Source organism: Panicum hallii, chromosome 3 (genome assembly GCF_002211085.1).
Source record: "Panicum hallii strain FIL2 chromosome 3, PHallii_v3.1, whole genome shotgun sequence".
NCBI lineage: Eukaryota > Viridiplantae > Streptophyta > Magnoliopsida > Poales > Poaceae > Panicum > Panicum hallii.
Genome location: NC_038044.1, coordinates 54,023,089 through 54,035,414, shown reverse-complemented (window position 1 = coordinate 54,035,414; position 12,326 = coordinate 54,023,089). Strand labels below are relative to the sequence as shown.

Genomic DNA, 12,326 nt, shown 5'->3' with positions numbered 1-12,326 from the left:
AACCAACATGAATAAGTTTGCACCAATTAGAAAACTACACTCAACACGGTAAAGAAAGAAGATTACAGAGACATACCTTGCTGACTGACTGCCGGTGTTGAGCTGGAGATGGTCACAAGCCTGTGATGGCAATAATGTCGTGCTACCACGGCCGTGCGGGATGAGGCGGCAATGGCGGGCGCCGACCGTGCTATCACTGCTTCAAACCTTCCGTCATGAGATGCTGACGCCAATGATATTTTTAGCAATACCATCAACAATATGTAATGCTACCAGTTAAACAAATCAGGCCACCCTCCCACTCTAGCTAGATCATCAGCGCCCCCAGCGAGCGAGCTTGCTTACTAGTTCTTTACTGCTACTAATCAACATCGCTGTCATTATCTGCTTGCTGCACCATCTCTCTCTCTCTCTCTCAAGACAAAAACAGGGCAACTAAGCCAGAGTCATTAGCAGCAATCATATCGACACCGGACACTACTACATGCATGTACCTATTGGTAAAAGCGACGGGATTCATACATGGACACACCAAGTGGTCAGGGGGGGCCGTCGATGGCGGCGCTGCAGGGAGGGGCCGTGGAGGCGCCGTCCCCCTGAGGCCGTGCTCGGGGACGTGCTCCGCGCGGCCACCGGCCTCGCCTAGTCGCCGGCCTTGCTCCCCGCCGCTGCCGCCGTGGACGCCAAGATGGAGGGGGAGCCGTTGATGGCGGCGCTGCAGGGAGGGGGCCGTGGAGGCGCCGTCCCTGAGGCCGTGCTCGGGGACGTGCTCCTCACGTCCGCCCAAAGGCAGCGCCTAGTCGCCAGCCTAGCTCCCCGCCGCCGCCGCCGTGGACGCCAAGATGCAGGGGCTCGCTAGTCGTGGCGGCGCTGCAGGGAGGGGCTGTCGGGATGAACCAACGAGACGTGGATGGATCCAATCGATTTCTCGAGTCTGAATCGTGATGTACTAACGAGATCTCTTATGATATAAAGAACAATCTTTCAATACTAAACAAAACCAGTCGGTTAGCTCAATGGTAAGGCGCAAACTTACCATCCATGAGGTCACAGTTCGAGCCCTTCGTCCGCACGTTTTTTTGCCAGATAAACTGGCGCCGCGGGTGGGAGGCCGGGTGACCGGGCGGCGGGCGGCCAGATGACGTGGAAAACTGGCGCCGCGGGCGGGAGGCCGGGTGACGTGGCGAGCAAAAGAAAAAAGACGTAAAATAAATAAAATCAGATTTGGTTACAAATTATTCCGTGGCGCAGTGGAAAGACCTGCACTTGTGTGTAGCTCGAGGTTCATGTTTGAGACCGTGGAGAGCACCTTTTTTTTTCTTTTTTTCTTTTCTTCTGTTTTTCCCATATTTTCAGTTCAAAATAATATATTTATAAATCGCGACGAATTTGCTACTTCGTCACAGGTTTTGGGCCGGTTCATGACGAAATCGATAAACTGTCACGGTATTTTGCGCTTTGTACCCATAATTGCAAATCCGTGACGATCTCTAAAAACATCATAAAAATTTCGTTAAATTTCGTCATAGAATAAATAGTTTCTTGTAGTGCAAACTGAATTGAACTCACAAGAAGAACTAGCTCAACCTTGCTAGGACATTTGAATTTTCCAATACTTCTTAGTTGCTCCCAAATTTAAGGGAATACCACTAATAAGCATTAAGCAACTACTTATGAATAGACATACTTGTTTCGATATAGTGAAAAATAAAATACGAGCCAGAGAACATTAGTTTATGATTACATATGTGCGAAAGACATAATAGGTAGGAACCTTGATTTGTCTTGGCATTTGTTTGTTTGCGATGCACGGTGGGTAGGCATGTATGTACAGTCCTTCCTGATATACAAGTGGGATATTGTTACCAACAACTAGCTAGGCTTTCGCTTTGTTACAAGAACTACTCCATTGATATATAAAAGTTGTGGAAGACACGATGTTCCATATAATGGTGATGTTTCATAATTGTTGGATAGGTTGTGTAGTAGATAATGGCATTAAACTAATGATTATCAGATCTTAAGGCTGAGTCGTCTATAGTCTGGATTGAACTAAAGATTAGGACTAATCAGTTTTTGGATAAAAATAGTTTGTCTGGTGAAAGTTGTATGTCTTTCTCTCTTTAGTTTCTAAAAGTGTATTTATTTACTAGCATTGTTGTTTTGATTCTTATGATGGGTTGGGGAGTAGTAGCTTATCTTACTTGTCATTTACTAGCATTCGCTTCCAGCCTGAATGTGTGGGGCCGTGCTGAGCAGCGGCAGCGCATGCACTACATGTTCAGGCAGCACGATTGAGATTTCATTTCTGTAGCCCTATTAATCTCCTCATTAAGGGTTTCTTTAGGAGGTCTCTGGCTCCTAAAAATAGCTCCGACTCCAGTTTCGGCTTCTCGTTTATTAGCAAATATTTTGGCGAAACAGTTTCTTCTATTTGATGGTAAATGGATGTAGGGTCAAATATCCCATATGCCCTAATATTACTTTTTATGTAATAGAAATTATAGATAGCGCTGGTTTTATTTTTTGGCCAGCCATGGCCGAGCACCTGGATCTCCGTCCGGCGGCAGAGCGAGAGTGAGCAGAGGATCAGGAAAAGGCGGAAACGGTGGCCTAGGATATGAGGAGCTCGTCTGCGGTGGAAACTGGTGGAGGGGAGCACCATGTTGGCGGCGGCGGCCCTACTTCCCAACGTGACACCGCCGACTACAGTGCTGCTTCGTGCGCAGCGCCGCCTCATGCGCCTACTCCGCCCGCCGGCAGCGGTCAGCTCACCTCTACCTTGGTCGTGCAAGAGATCGTGAAACCTAACGCTACCGCCGGTTCAGGGGTAAGTTGGTAAAGCACGGTGGGGAATGACGAAGGAGCCGTGGGGAGTAGTTTTTCTGCTCCTCCTACTTCCCCTAGCTCCTCTCAGCGGAAATCCCGGGACTCCTCCAGCGCGGAGCCGCGTGAGGAGCCGGAGCTAGAGCCGTATCAAAGGGGCGGCCTAAAGTACGTTTTAGGTATATATGGTTTTGGCTCTTGGCGTGGATTAAGAAAATAGTCCTTTGACGTGGCAGAATGGCTGTCAGACCGAACAAAAGATGCATGCTTGTCCACATTGATGGTTCGCAAGTGGGCCCAGTAGTCGTACAGACCGATGTCACGCCATAACCTCGTCTGCAGTAGTTTGCTGATACGTCAGTGTCCATGAATCCGGTAGGATCAATTGCAATTGATTATTATCATCAAACTGACGATGTAGTCTTGTAGAGTCGTCATGTCACGGTTGGTTGCTGACACCGTGCTTTTGTCATCAGTGATGATGTGGATTACCTTCAGAGACAGGTGGCAGCTGGCTGTACGTGGCCTTTATAACTGACCCAGTGGTGCCTCTAGATCGGATTGGGTTTGGGTAGACTGGCCATAACGTGAGAAGCGTCTGCACCTTATAGCATGGATGGGCATGGAACTAATTAAGCCGTTGGGTTTCTTGTGTCCCTGATCAAAACGTGGTCAGGGCCTTTTAAGCCTGCTAAAGATTGGCTATCAATGAAATGAATGTCATTACCTGCACAGCTAGCTTTGATGTTACATGCCAAAGAACACATACAGGGCAGAAAATAAGAAAAATGCATTGCATTTGCTGGGTGAGGGCTCAGTTGTGAGAGAGCAGCTAGCCCAAACGGAAGACGCTGATAGTACTTGTCGTGTCTTTGTTCTCTGGAACCACCCGCTCATTTTGCAAGTTTGTGTAAACTACAATTGCTAATCTGTTTTAGTAGAACATGGAGCAGTATACAAGTCGGAGAAGGAAGTCGTCAATCGGAGGTATCAAGCTTTCCAGAGCAGGATATTTCCCGTAAGCAATAACAGGGAGCTGACGCGTGAATAAATCACAAATAGGATGGTAATTGCCGTTTACTGATGTGGAGCGTCTGGCCGTTGTAATAATTAGGCATAATCACAAATAGCTGCTAGCCAGCCCTACACGCCTCTTGCGCCCAAGTGCTCAACCACGGACAACTTCGCCAACGCCAGCCCGTACCAGGTGAACCTTGCCTCGGTCATGCACAATCTCCCTTCCGGAGCCATCGCCAACCGCGGCTTCGGCATCAGTACTTCAGGTGAGGCGCCCAACATTAATCTGGTTTTGATCTGGGAGAGTAGAAGGAAGTTAATGAAACATTAATCTTAATCTCAAGAAGTTGAGGAGCACACGAGCATGGTTACTCGGGCCGAGTTTTGGACGACAGCGTTTCCACCATTATTCATGTTTGATCGACAACTTCTCTTTGGATGACGGCGCTCCCACCGTTATCCTACTAGTGCCTTCTATTTCTACAAGATAAATCTCCAAGATAAATAGTAAAAATATATACATCTAGAAATATCAAAATAATTTATAATTTGAAACAGGAGGAGTAGAAGACTGCTTTTCACCAGCACAGAAAAATACCCGTCCGCCGCTGTCCTCGGCGCTGCTTTTCACTAAAAAACTTTTTATTACTGAGATAAGTTTCAACTAACCTTATAATTATATCCTTGAGCGATAACATTATAATTATGGCTGCCAGGACCCGGACCATAACAAATAATAATAAAATATATAAAGAGAAAAAAAATGCTTGTCTCCCTTCAATGAAATGAATTCAAAATTTACCTTTCCTACAAAACCGCATATCATTAATGCGAATTACGGAGGACTCGAAGCAACTCCTGGTTGACGATAGCGTCGACCTAGACTGTGCTTGGTCTGTGCTGCCGCTCTCAGAAGATTCCGTCGTTGTTCCTTCAAAAACTGTAAATTTCTCACACGAGCAAAATTCGTAATTTTTCATTGGCCTAGGGCAGAAGTACCCAAAGTTGGACAGCTCAAACTTGTCGGAACGCGCGGACTTGGAAGTCAAGACATTTGTCTTCATTTTTCGACGTCCACAAAAATATCATACCCGAGAAATTATCCGAACTGACGAAGAGATGCGAAGACACGTATCTAAGGGCGCTGCCTCAGCACCTGCGCAATCTACTGCTCCTTCCCTACTAACCATGGCACCGCTGCATTTCCTCATCCTGCTCGCCATCGTCTCCTCATTTGCCGAGGCCGGTGACGACGGTAATTTCTCTGCCACTGCACTGTCGATGTTACCGGGAGCCTTCATGCCCGTTGGACCATATTACTGCTCTACTACGGGAAACTACACCCTTAAGAGCCCGTACCAGGTGAACCTCGGCAAACTCTTGGAGGACCTCCAGTCGGGTGCCATCGCCAACCGCGCCGGCTTCAATTACGGTGTTGCCGGTGAGGCGCCCGATGCTGTGTTTGGTCTCACTATGTGCTACGCCGACCTTAACTGGACCCAGTGCCAGAACTGCCTCCAAGCGGCGACCACTGGAGAGCTGATTTGCCCATTCAGCCGGGAGATGAAGGCCCGCGAAGACGCGTGCGTGCTCCGGTACTCCAACGAGTCGTTCTTCTCCGTCGCCGATGTGATATCAGCGTTCCACTTCTCGGATATTAGTAACTCCGTCACCAACGTGGCCGGCGTGAACGCCACGCTGTGGAGTCTGATGCCCCGGCTAGCGGCGGAGGCTGCCGTCTCCGAGCTACGGCTGGCGAAAGGGAGCCAGGTGTCCAAGGGATCGAAAGGCATCTCGCAGGTGATTTACGGGCTGGCACAGTGCACCAGGGACCTTAACGCCAGCGAGTGCAGCAGGTGCCTCACCTACTTCGTCGAGGAGCTGTTAAGCAGCTCACTCTCGGTCAAGATCAACTACGCCGTCAAGGGCTACAGCTGTAACGTGGCGTACAAGATTGGGGAAGACTTCGATAGCATCATTCGACCCATGGCGCCGTCGACGATTGCACAACCACCATGTAAGTGTTTGCAACTATCTCAAACTAATGCAACCGATTTTCTTGTAGTCACTTTATTATAGTTGCACGTTAATATCTGTAGTATACTGATAATCCTACGTGATGAAATGGCTAATAATAAAAATTGTGGTACCGACTTGTTCCATGAGAAAGATCCATCGCCTCGCACCAGACTGACGTTGGGGATAATAGCCGGCGTGACAGGTGGTTCTATAGCTTTCATCATCTCCACCGGCACCTTGGTTTGCATCTTGTTCCGTCACCGCAGCATAAAGGCAAGAGAGCGAGAAGTAGATGTGTCTGACGATGATCCTCTGGAAGATAACACGTTCGAGAAAGAAACAGGACCGAGACGATTCCGATATAGGGAGCTGGCTACCGCAGCCGGCTTCTTCTCCGATAAGGAGAAGCTTGGAGAAGGCGGTTTCGGGTCGGTGTATAAAGGATACTTAAAAGATATGGACCTTCCGGTTGCCATAAAAAGAGTATCCAAGAGCTCCCGGCAGGGGAGAAAGGAGTACATTTCTGAGGTGAAGATCATAAGCCGTCTGAGGCATCGCAATCTGGTGCAGCTTATAGGCTGGTGTCATGGTGGCGGTGAGCTCTTGCTTGTCTATGAGCTCATGCCCAATGGAAGTCTTAACTCTCATATTCATAGCCAGAACAATGTGTTATCGTGGCAACTCAGGTACCACATACTAGCAGTATCTCCCGCTTACTTTGTTAAATTTATTAATTAAAGGCTCATATTTATTGCGTTATTCCTTTAGGCATGACATCGTGCTTGGAATCGGATCCGCACTTGTGTACCTGCACCAGGATTGGGAGCAGTGCGTTTTGCACCGTGACATCAAACCGAGCAATATCTTGCTTGACGCCTCCTTCAACGCCAAGCTTGGCGATTTCGGGCTCGCGAGGATGGTTGACCACGAACGACAATCTCACACAACTGCCCTTGCCGGCACTATGGGGTACATGGACCCAGAATGCATGCTAAGTGGTAGTGCCAGCACCACATCCGATGTCTATAGCTTTGGTGTCGTCCTCCTTGAGATTTGTTGCGGCCGACAGCCGATCGTTGTAGTACAAGACAACGGAGAATACACCACCATGCACCTGGTGCAGTGGGTATGGGAATGTTATGGTCGTGGAAGGATCATCGACGCCGCCGATGCACGGTTGAATGGTGAATTTGATGGTGATGAGATGGAGCGTGTTATGATCATGGCTCTCTGGTGCGCGCATCCCGACCGCACCCTGAGGCCATCCATCAGGCAAGTGATTGGCGTGCTCCGGATGGAGGCACCCCTGCCGAGCCTCCCCACCAACATGCCGGTGGCGACATTCATGCCTCCGATGCATCACCTACAGCGCGAATCTAGGGCCACGACGGGCTGCAGTAGTGGCAGCGCAGGCACCAAACATTCAAGCATCACGACCAAGACATCTTCCTTGCCGAGATGACAAATCCACCGATATTGAACAAAGCTAACTAAATATTTAGGGTATTACTTTGGTAACTCCAGGATTATTAGCAGCATGTAAGACCACTCCCAATAGGAGTTTCGTTATTATTTAATATGGTGACACATAAGCAATTTGGATGATATGATTACACATGAAAAGCAGAGATCAATAGAAGTAGTTTTATCTATATGAAACTCCATATATTCACTCAGTGGCGGACCCAGCAACTTCGATGAGCCTAGGCGCCCCCACTCTACATCTCTACATATGGTGTTATCTAACGATTAGATATTGAAGAAGTTAATGGAGTTAGCGGACAGAGAGCCTAGGCTGGTGCCTAGGGTTGTCGGGCCCTGGGTCCGCCCCTGTATTCACTATTGTTTCCATGTTATTAGAATGTGTCTTATAATTAAATGCAACATGCACATATGAAATATATACCAAAATTGAAACTATGCATTTTAGGGGGGTGTTTCAACATCAATACATTGTTATTTGTTGACATGGAATTCTTGAAAATATCGACACGAAACTGGCCATTAGAGTTGGCCTAAAGCATTTAGTTTGCTACTTTCTACCGAAGATTTATGGGGAAGATTGAAGCACTATATGTGGGACAGGTAGTCGCAAAATTACTCATAGCACTATTGTACTGCATAACATAAGTAGGAAGGTTCATTATAAAGTTCCGAGAGAGAATAGCCATCAAGTTCCTGCAATGTTGAGCAACGACAAGTGATCTTGGAAACAAAGCATAAGAATTACTCTCTTCATTTCAAATTGTAGTTCGTTTTGACAAATTAAGATACATAAAGTTTGCTATGCATGTGGACACAATGCATATATCTAGATATGCCTAGCAAAATCTATGTATCTAGATTTGCCAAAATAATCTATAATTTGGAACAGATGGAGTATCAACTCAGGGATTCCGGGAGTTAATTGATAGTAAGGCTCGGCATAATAATCAAGGATCTAAATACCTTTTTCTTCAAATTTAATTGTGCTTAACTATTGTGCACTGATTTGATTGAAAAAGTTGAGCCGCTAGCTGGGCTGCTCTGAAATTGATGGTATATATGCTAACTATTCTTTATCTATGTAAAACCTTATATTGTATAAGAAATGTGTAATAATCGAGTGTCCAAGAGTCCTACACATTTAATAATTGCCTAGCCAACTAGTTTCTGCATGTAATTTGTTAGACTGTTGTGTAATCGAGTGCCCAAAAGACATTGCCGTTGGCCTTAGATGCTAGTATGGCTTGGTAACTTTTGTGTGTGTCGATAGAATTTGAACTCGTGGAGTGGTCGTGGTCGAATGATCACAACACATGGGATATCCAAGAAATATTTGTGAACAATATTATCCGCATTTTATTTGTCCTGTATTCGGCACACATGTTTTTATTCATAACTGAGACAATCAGTATTCATATCTGTATTCACAACTATATCTGTCTGACTCCGAAACCCAAGGAAAATATGGAAACAAATATGGGCAGTATCCGTTCGTATATGATCCGTTTCTACACCGTAACTAAAGGTACATTTTAAGTGATTGAATCAATTGGATGTAACCAAACTATAGTCCATGGTATAGGTGGGAGATAACCTGTGGTGAGTGCGATGAAAGATAGTACCGTTACTAATAACATCACTGTTTTATTTGAGATAAGACAGTACCGTTACTAATTAATAACATCACTGTTTTATTTGAGATAAGATAGTACCGTTACTAATAACAACACTGTTTTCACCAAGCAATTGATATCATACTAAAAAAATCTGCATGAACTTAGGGAACGTTAATAATAGGCTGTGGCGTCGAAATCACTGATAGAAGGCCTTCTTGTCCGTGGAAGATCGCAAGTGAAGAAGTCACGAATATGTTTAGAATTTATGGTAAAGCTCTTGGCAGTCCCTTGGAAGCCATCGGCAAAATAGTAATCTATTTTGACAAGCAATGTCTTAGGACGCTACAATAGGAAGAGTGCCCAGACCAGGGAAGATAATGCTGCCTAACAGCAAAACACACTACAAGTAAGCTAGATTGCTGTGCACCACCAGCAGCGCAGCAGCACAACACATTGTGATGACCACGGCGTTGTTGGCACCGCCCGAGGGAACAGCCCACACATCCGAACACCACCACTATGGAAACAATCGCTAGGAATGCGCGCGTTCACAGCCAGGCCAGAGAGCCGAGCCGTATAGCTGCACGTCACCAGTAATGCAATCTCATGGTGTTTGAAGTAGCGTAGCTGGCTCATTTCCTTTTTTTTATCTTCCATTATCTGAATTCTATTTGCATATATTTCTTCAACTCGAACATGAAATTTAGTAAAGGAGAACCTCACAAATTCCAAAACTTCCTCTGTGATAAAGGAGATACTACCACATAAAACATTCCCAAGGGCGGGTAAAATAGAATTTATAGAGGCGGGTGCAGTACCCGCTCCTATTTTTCGTAGTTACAAATAGCTATTTGCAAGAGCGAGTAACGTGCCCACCCTGTAAATGCATTTCCAGGGGCGGGTCATGCCGTCACCCGCTCCTAGAAATGGTATTTAGAGAGGAGGGTCATGGCAATACTTGCCCTTACAAATTAATTTCTAGAAAATAAAAAATTGAAAATAGTAAAATAAAAAAGAAAAAATATCTTAGATAACCAACCACCACCACAAGCTGTCGGTGTTTTACCGCCACGCCCATTGAAGGATACCCCCGAGGTGGTGAGTTTGTAAGTAGGGTGTCGCCAAGATCAGGAACTCGAAGGTCAAGGAATAAAAAGTTTAGATAGGTTCGGGCCGCCGAGAGCATAATATCCTACGTTCTGTGTGGTTTGTATTGCCTTAGGTGTTGATCGGAGTAATCTTCTGTTTGGAGGGGGTCCCTGCCCGCCCTTATATAGTTTGGGGGATAGGGTTACATGGAAGTTATAGCCGGATACGAGCACAGGAGTCCTACCCGAGTACTTCTCGGGTAGTTTCCTTCTGTTCCAACTAGTTGTACTACTGCTCGAGTAGTTCTACTTCGGTACGAGTAGTTATAACTGGTGTAGGGCGTGGGCATGTCCCACCTCTTATCCTGTAAGATGTACGCCATGTGCACAGTTCCGTGAGCCCGGGTATGACAAGTCTGCGAGCTCTTTGTAGTCGAGTAATGCAAGCTTTCGAGTACTTCTGAAGGTGTCTTCGAGTTCTCCCGAACTCCATCTTGAAGGTGTCTTTCAAGTACTTCCTTGGCTATATCGAGACTGTGAGGTGCTCATACCCTCAGTAGTTGTCAAGTCTTCTTTTATATGGTGTGCGATTAAACTCGTATTCTATATGTAGTAGCCCCCGAGCCTTAGGTTGACTCGTAGAATCAGGCCGAGGGTCAATTTAGTTTGGAGTCTTCTGTCCTTATCTTTCAAAAGATTTGAAAAATAAGTTGCTGATGACACGTGCCCCTGCAGCCTCCGAGCCTTGAATCTAAATCCTCAAGCTTTTAAATAAAGTATCCAAAGAATTATGGCGTGCAATATATGACGGTAAAGATTTGATGGTTAAGATGGGCAAATTGGTTCAGAAATTCAAAAATCTCTTTTTTCGGAATGAATTCCCTGAAAAATGGTTAAACACATAACTTCTCCAAAAAATACCCTAAATTACCGCTCAAATCAAACCTTGTTCGCTGAGTGTTGTGTCGCCTCCAGCCCCCGAATCTGGAAGCTAGATGAGTCGCATAAGATACACCTAGTAGTCAGTGGCGCTAGCCCCCGAGCCTAGGCGTTGACCAAGTTGCCGACTAGTTTTGTAGCCGAGACAAGTAGTCGAAGTAGCTAACGACGCGTAAAACTAGTCAGAAACTATTAAATGAATATTATGGGAGCGAGGCCCCTTCAGTAAACTGCACGTAGTACCAATCTTGAAATAGTAAATGGAGTAGTACTGGAAGTATAGAACCGAGGTCCCTTCAATAACATAGAATACTAGTCGGAAACTAGTAGCATGAGCGTTACTAGAAGTATGGGAGCAAGACCCCTTTAGTAACATAGAATATTGGTCAGAAACTAGTAGTCTGAGTTTTACTGGAAGTATGGAAGTACGGGAGCGAGTCCCCTTCAGTAAACTTGCACGTAGTACCAGTCATGAACCAGTAAACGGAGTAGTACTGGAAGTATGGGAGCAAGGCCCCTTCAGTAAACTTGCATGTAATACCAGTTGTGAACCAGTAAACGGAGTAGTACTGGAAGTATAGGAGTGAAGCTGCTTCAGTAACATAGAATACTAGTCGAGAACCAGTAATCTGAGCGTTACTGGAAGTATGAGAGCGAGGCCCCTTCAATAAACTTGCATGTAATACCAGTCGTGAACCAATAAACGGAGTAGTACTGGAAGTATGGGAGCGAAGCCCCTTCAATAATATAGAATATTAGTCGAGAACTAGTAATCTAAACATTACCTAAAGTATGGGAGCGAGGCTCTTTCAGTAAACTTGCACGTAGTAGCAGTCATGAACTAGTAAACGCAGTAGTACTGGAAGTATGGAAGTGAGGCCCCTTCAGTAAACTTGCACATAGTACCAGTTGTGAACCAGTAAACGGAGTAGTACTGGAAGTATGGGAGCGAGACCCATACAGTAAACTAAACGTAATACCAGTGATGAACCAGTAAACGGAGTGTTTCTGGAAGTATGTGAGCAGAACCCCTTCAGTAACATAGAATACTAATCGAAAACTAGTAGCCTGAGCATTACTCGAAGCATGGAGCGAGGCCCCTTCAGTAAACTTGCACGTAGTACCAGGCGTGAAACAAGAAATGGAAAAGTACTGGAAATATGGGAGCGAGGCCCATTCAATAAAATAGAATAATAGTTGGAAACTAGTTGTCTAAGTGTTACTGAAAGTATGGGAGCAAGGCCCATGTAGTAAACTACGCGTAGTACTAGTCGTAGACTAGTAAACGGAGTGTTACTAGAAGTATGGGAGCGATGCCATTTCAGTAAACTACACA

At 45.7% G+C, this 12,326-nt stretch overlaps 1 protein-coding gene across 2 annotated transcripts; it reads left to right on the top strand.

Moving 5' to 3' along the window:
* The first annotated feature begins 4,969 nt into the window (after positions 1-4,969).
* Positions 4,970-8,713, top strand: LOC112888180 (L-type lectin-domain containing receptor kinase IX.1-like). Of its 2 annotated transcripts, none has more exons than XM_025954540.1 (3): positions 4,970-5,860; positions 6,053-6,548; positions 6,631-8,713. In XM_025954540.1, the coding sequence occupies exons 1-3, from the start codon at positions 5,032-5,034 to the stop codon at positions 7,322-7,324; spliced, it is 2,019 nt and encodes a 672-aa protein (XP_025810325.1). In that variant the 5' UTR covers positions 4,970-5,031; the 3' UTR covers positions 7,325-8,713. The 2 variants fall into 2 exon arrangements, with proteins under 2 accessions (XP_025810325.1, XP_025810324.1); XM_025954539.1 differs by having other exon boundaries at positions 6,014-6,548.
* The last annotated feature ends 3,613 nt before the right edge of the window (positions 8,714-12,326 follow it).

What these genes read in the sequence shown, in the direction of transcription:
- LOC112888180 (XM_025954539.1), top strand. Translation starts at nt 5,032, where the DNA reads ATGGCACCGCTGCATTTCCTCATCCTGCTCGCCATCGTCTCCTCATTT. An exon ending in GACGATTGCACAACCACCAT is followed by an intron (nt 5,861 to 6,013) that starts GTAAGTGTTTGC and finishes TCCATGAGAAAG; the next exon opens with ATCCATCGCCTCGCACCAGA. An exon ending in GTGTTATCGTGGCAACTCAG is followed by an intron (nt 6,549 to 6,630) that starts GTACCACATACT and finishes TTATTCCTTTAG; the next exon opens with GCATGACATCGTGCTTGGAA.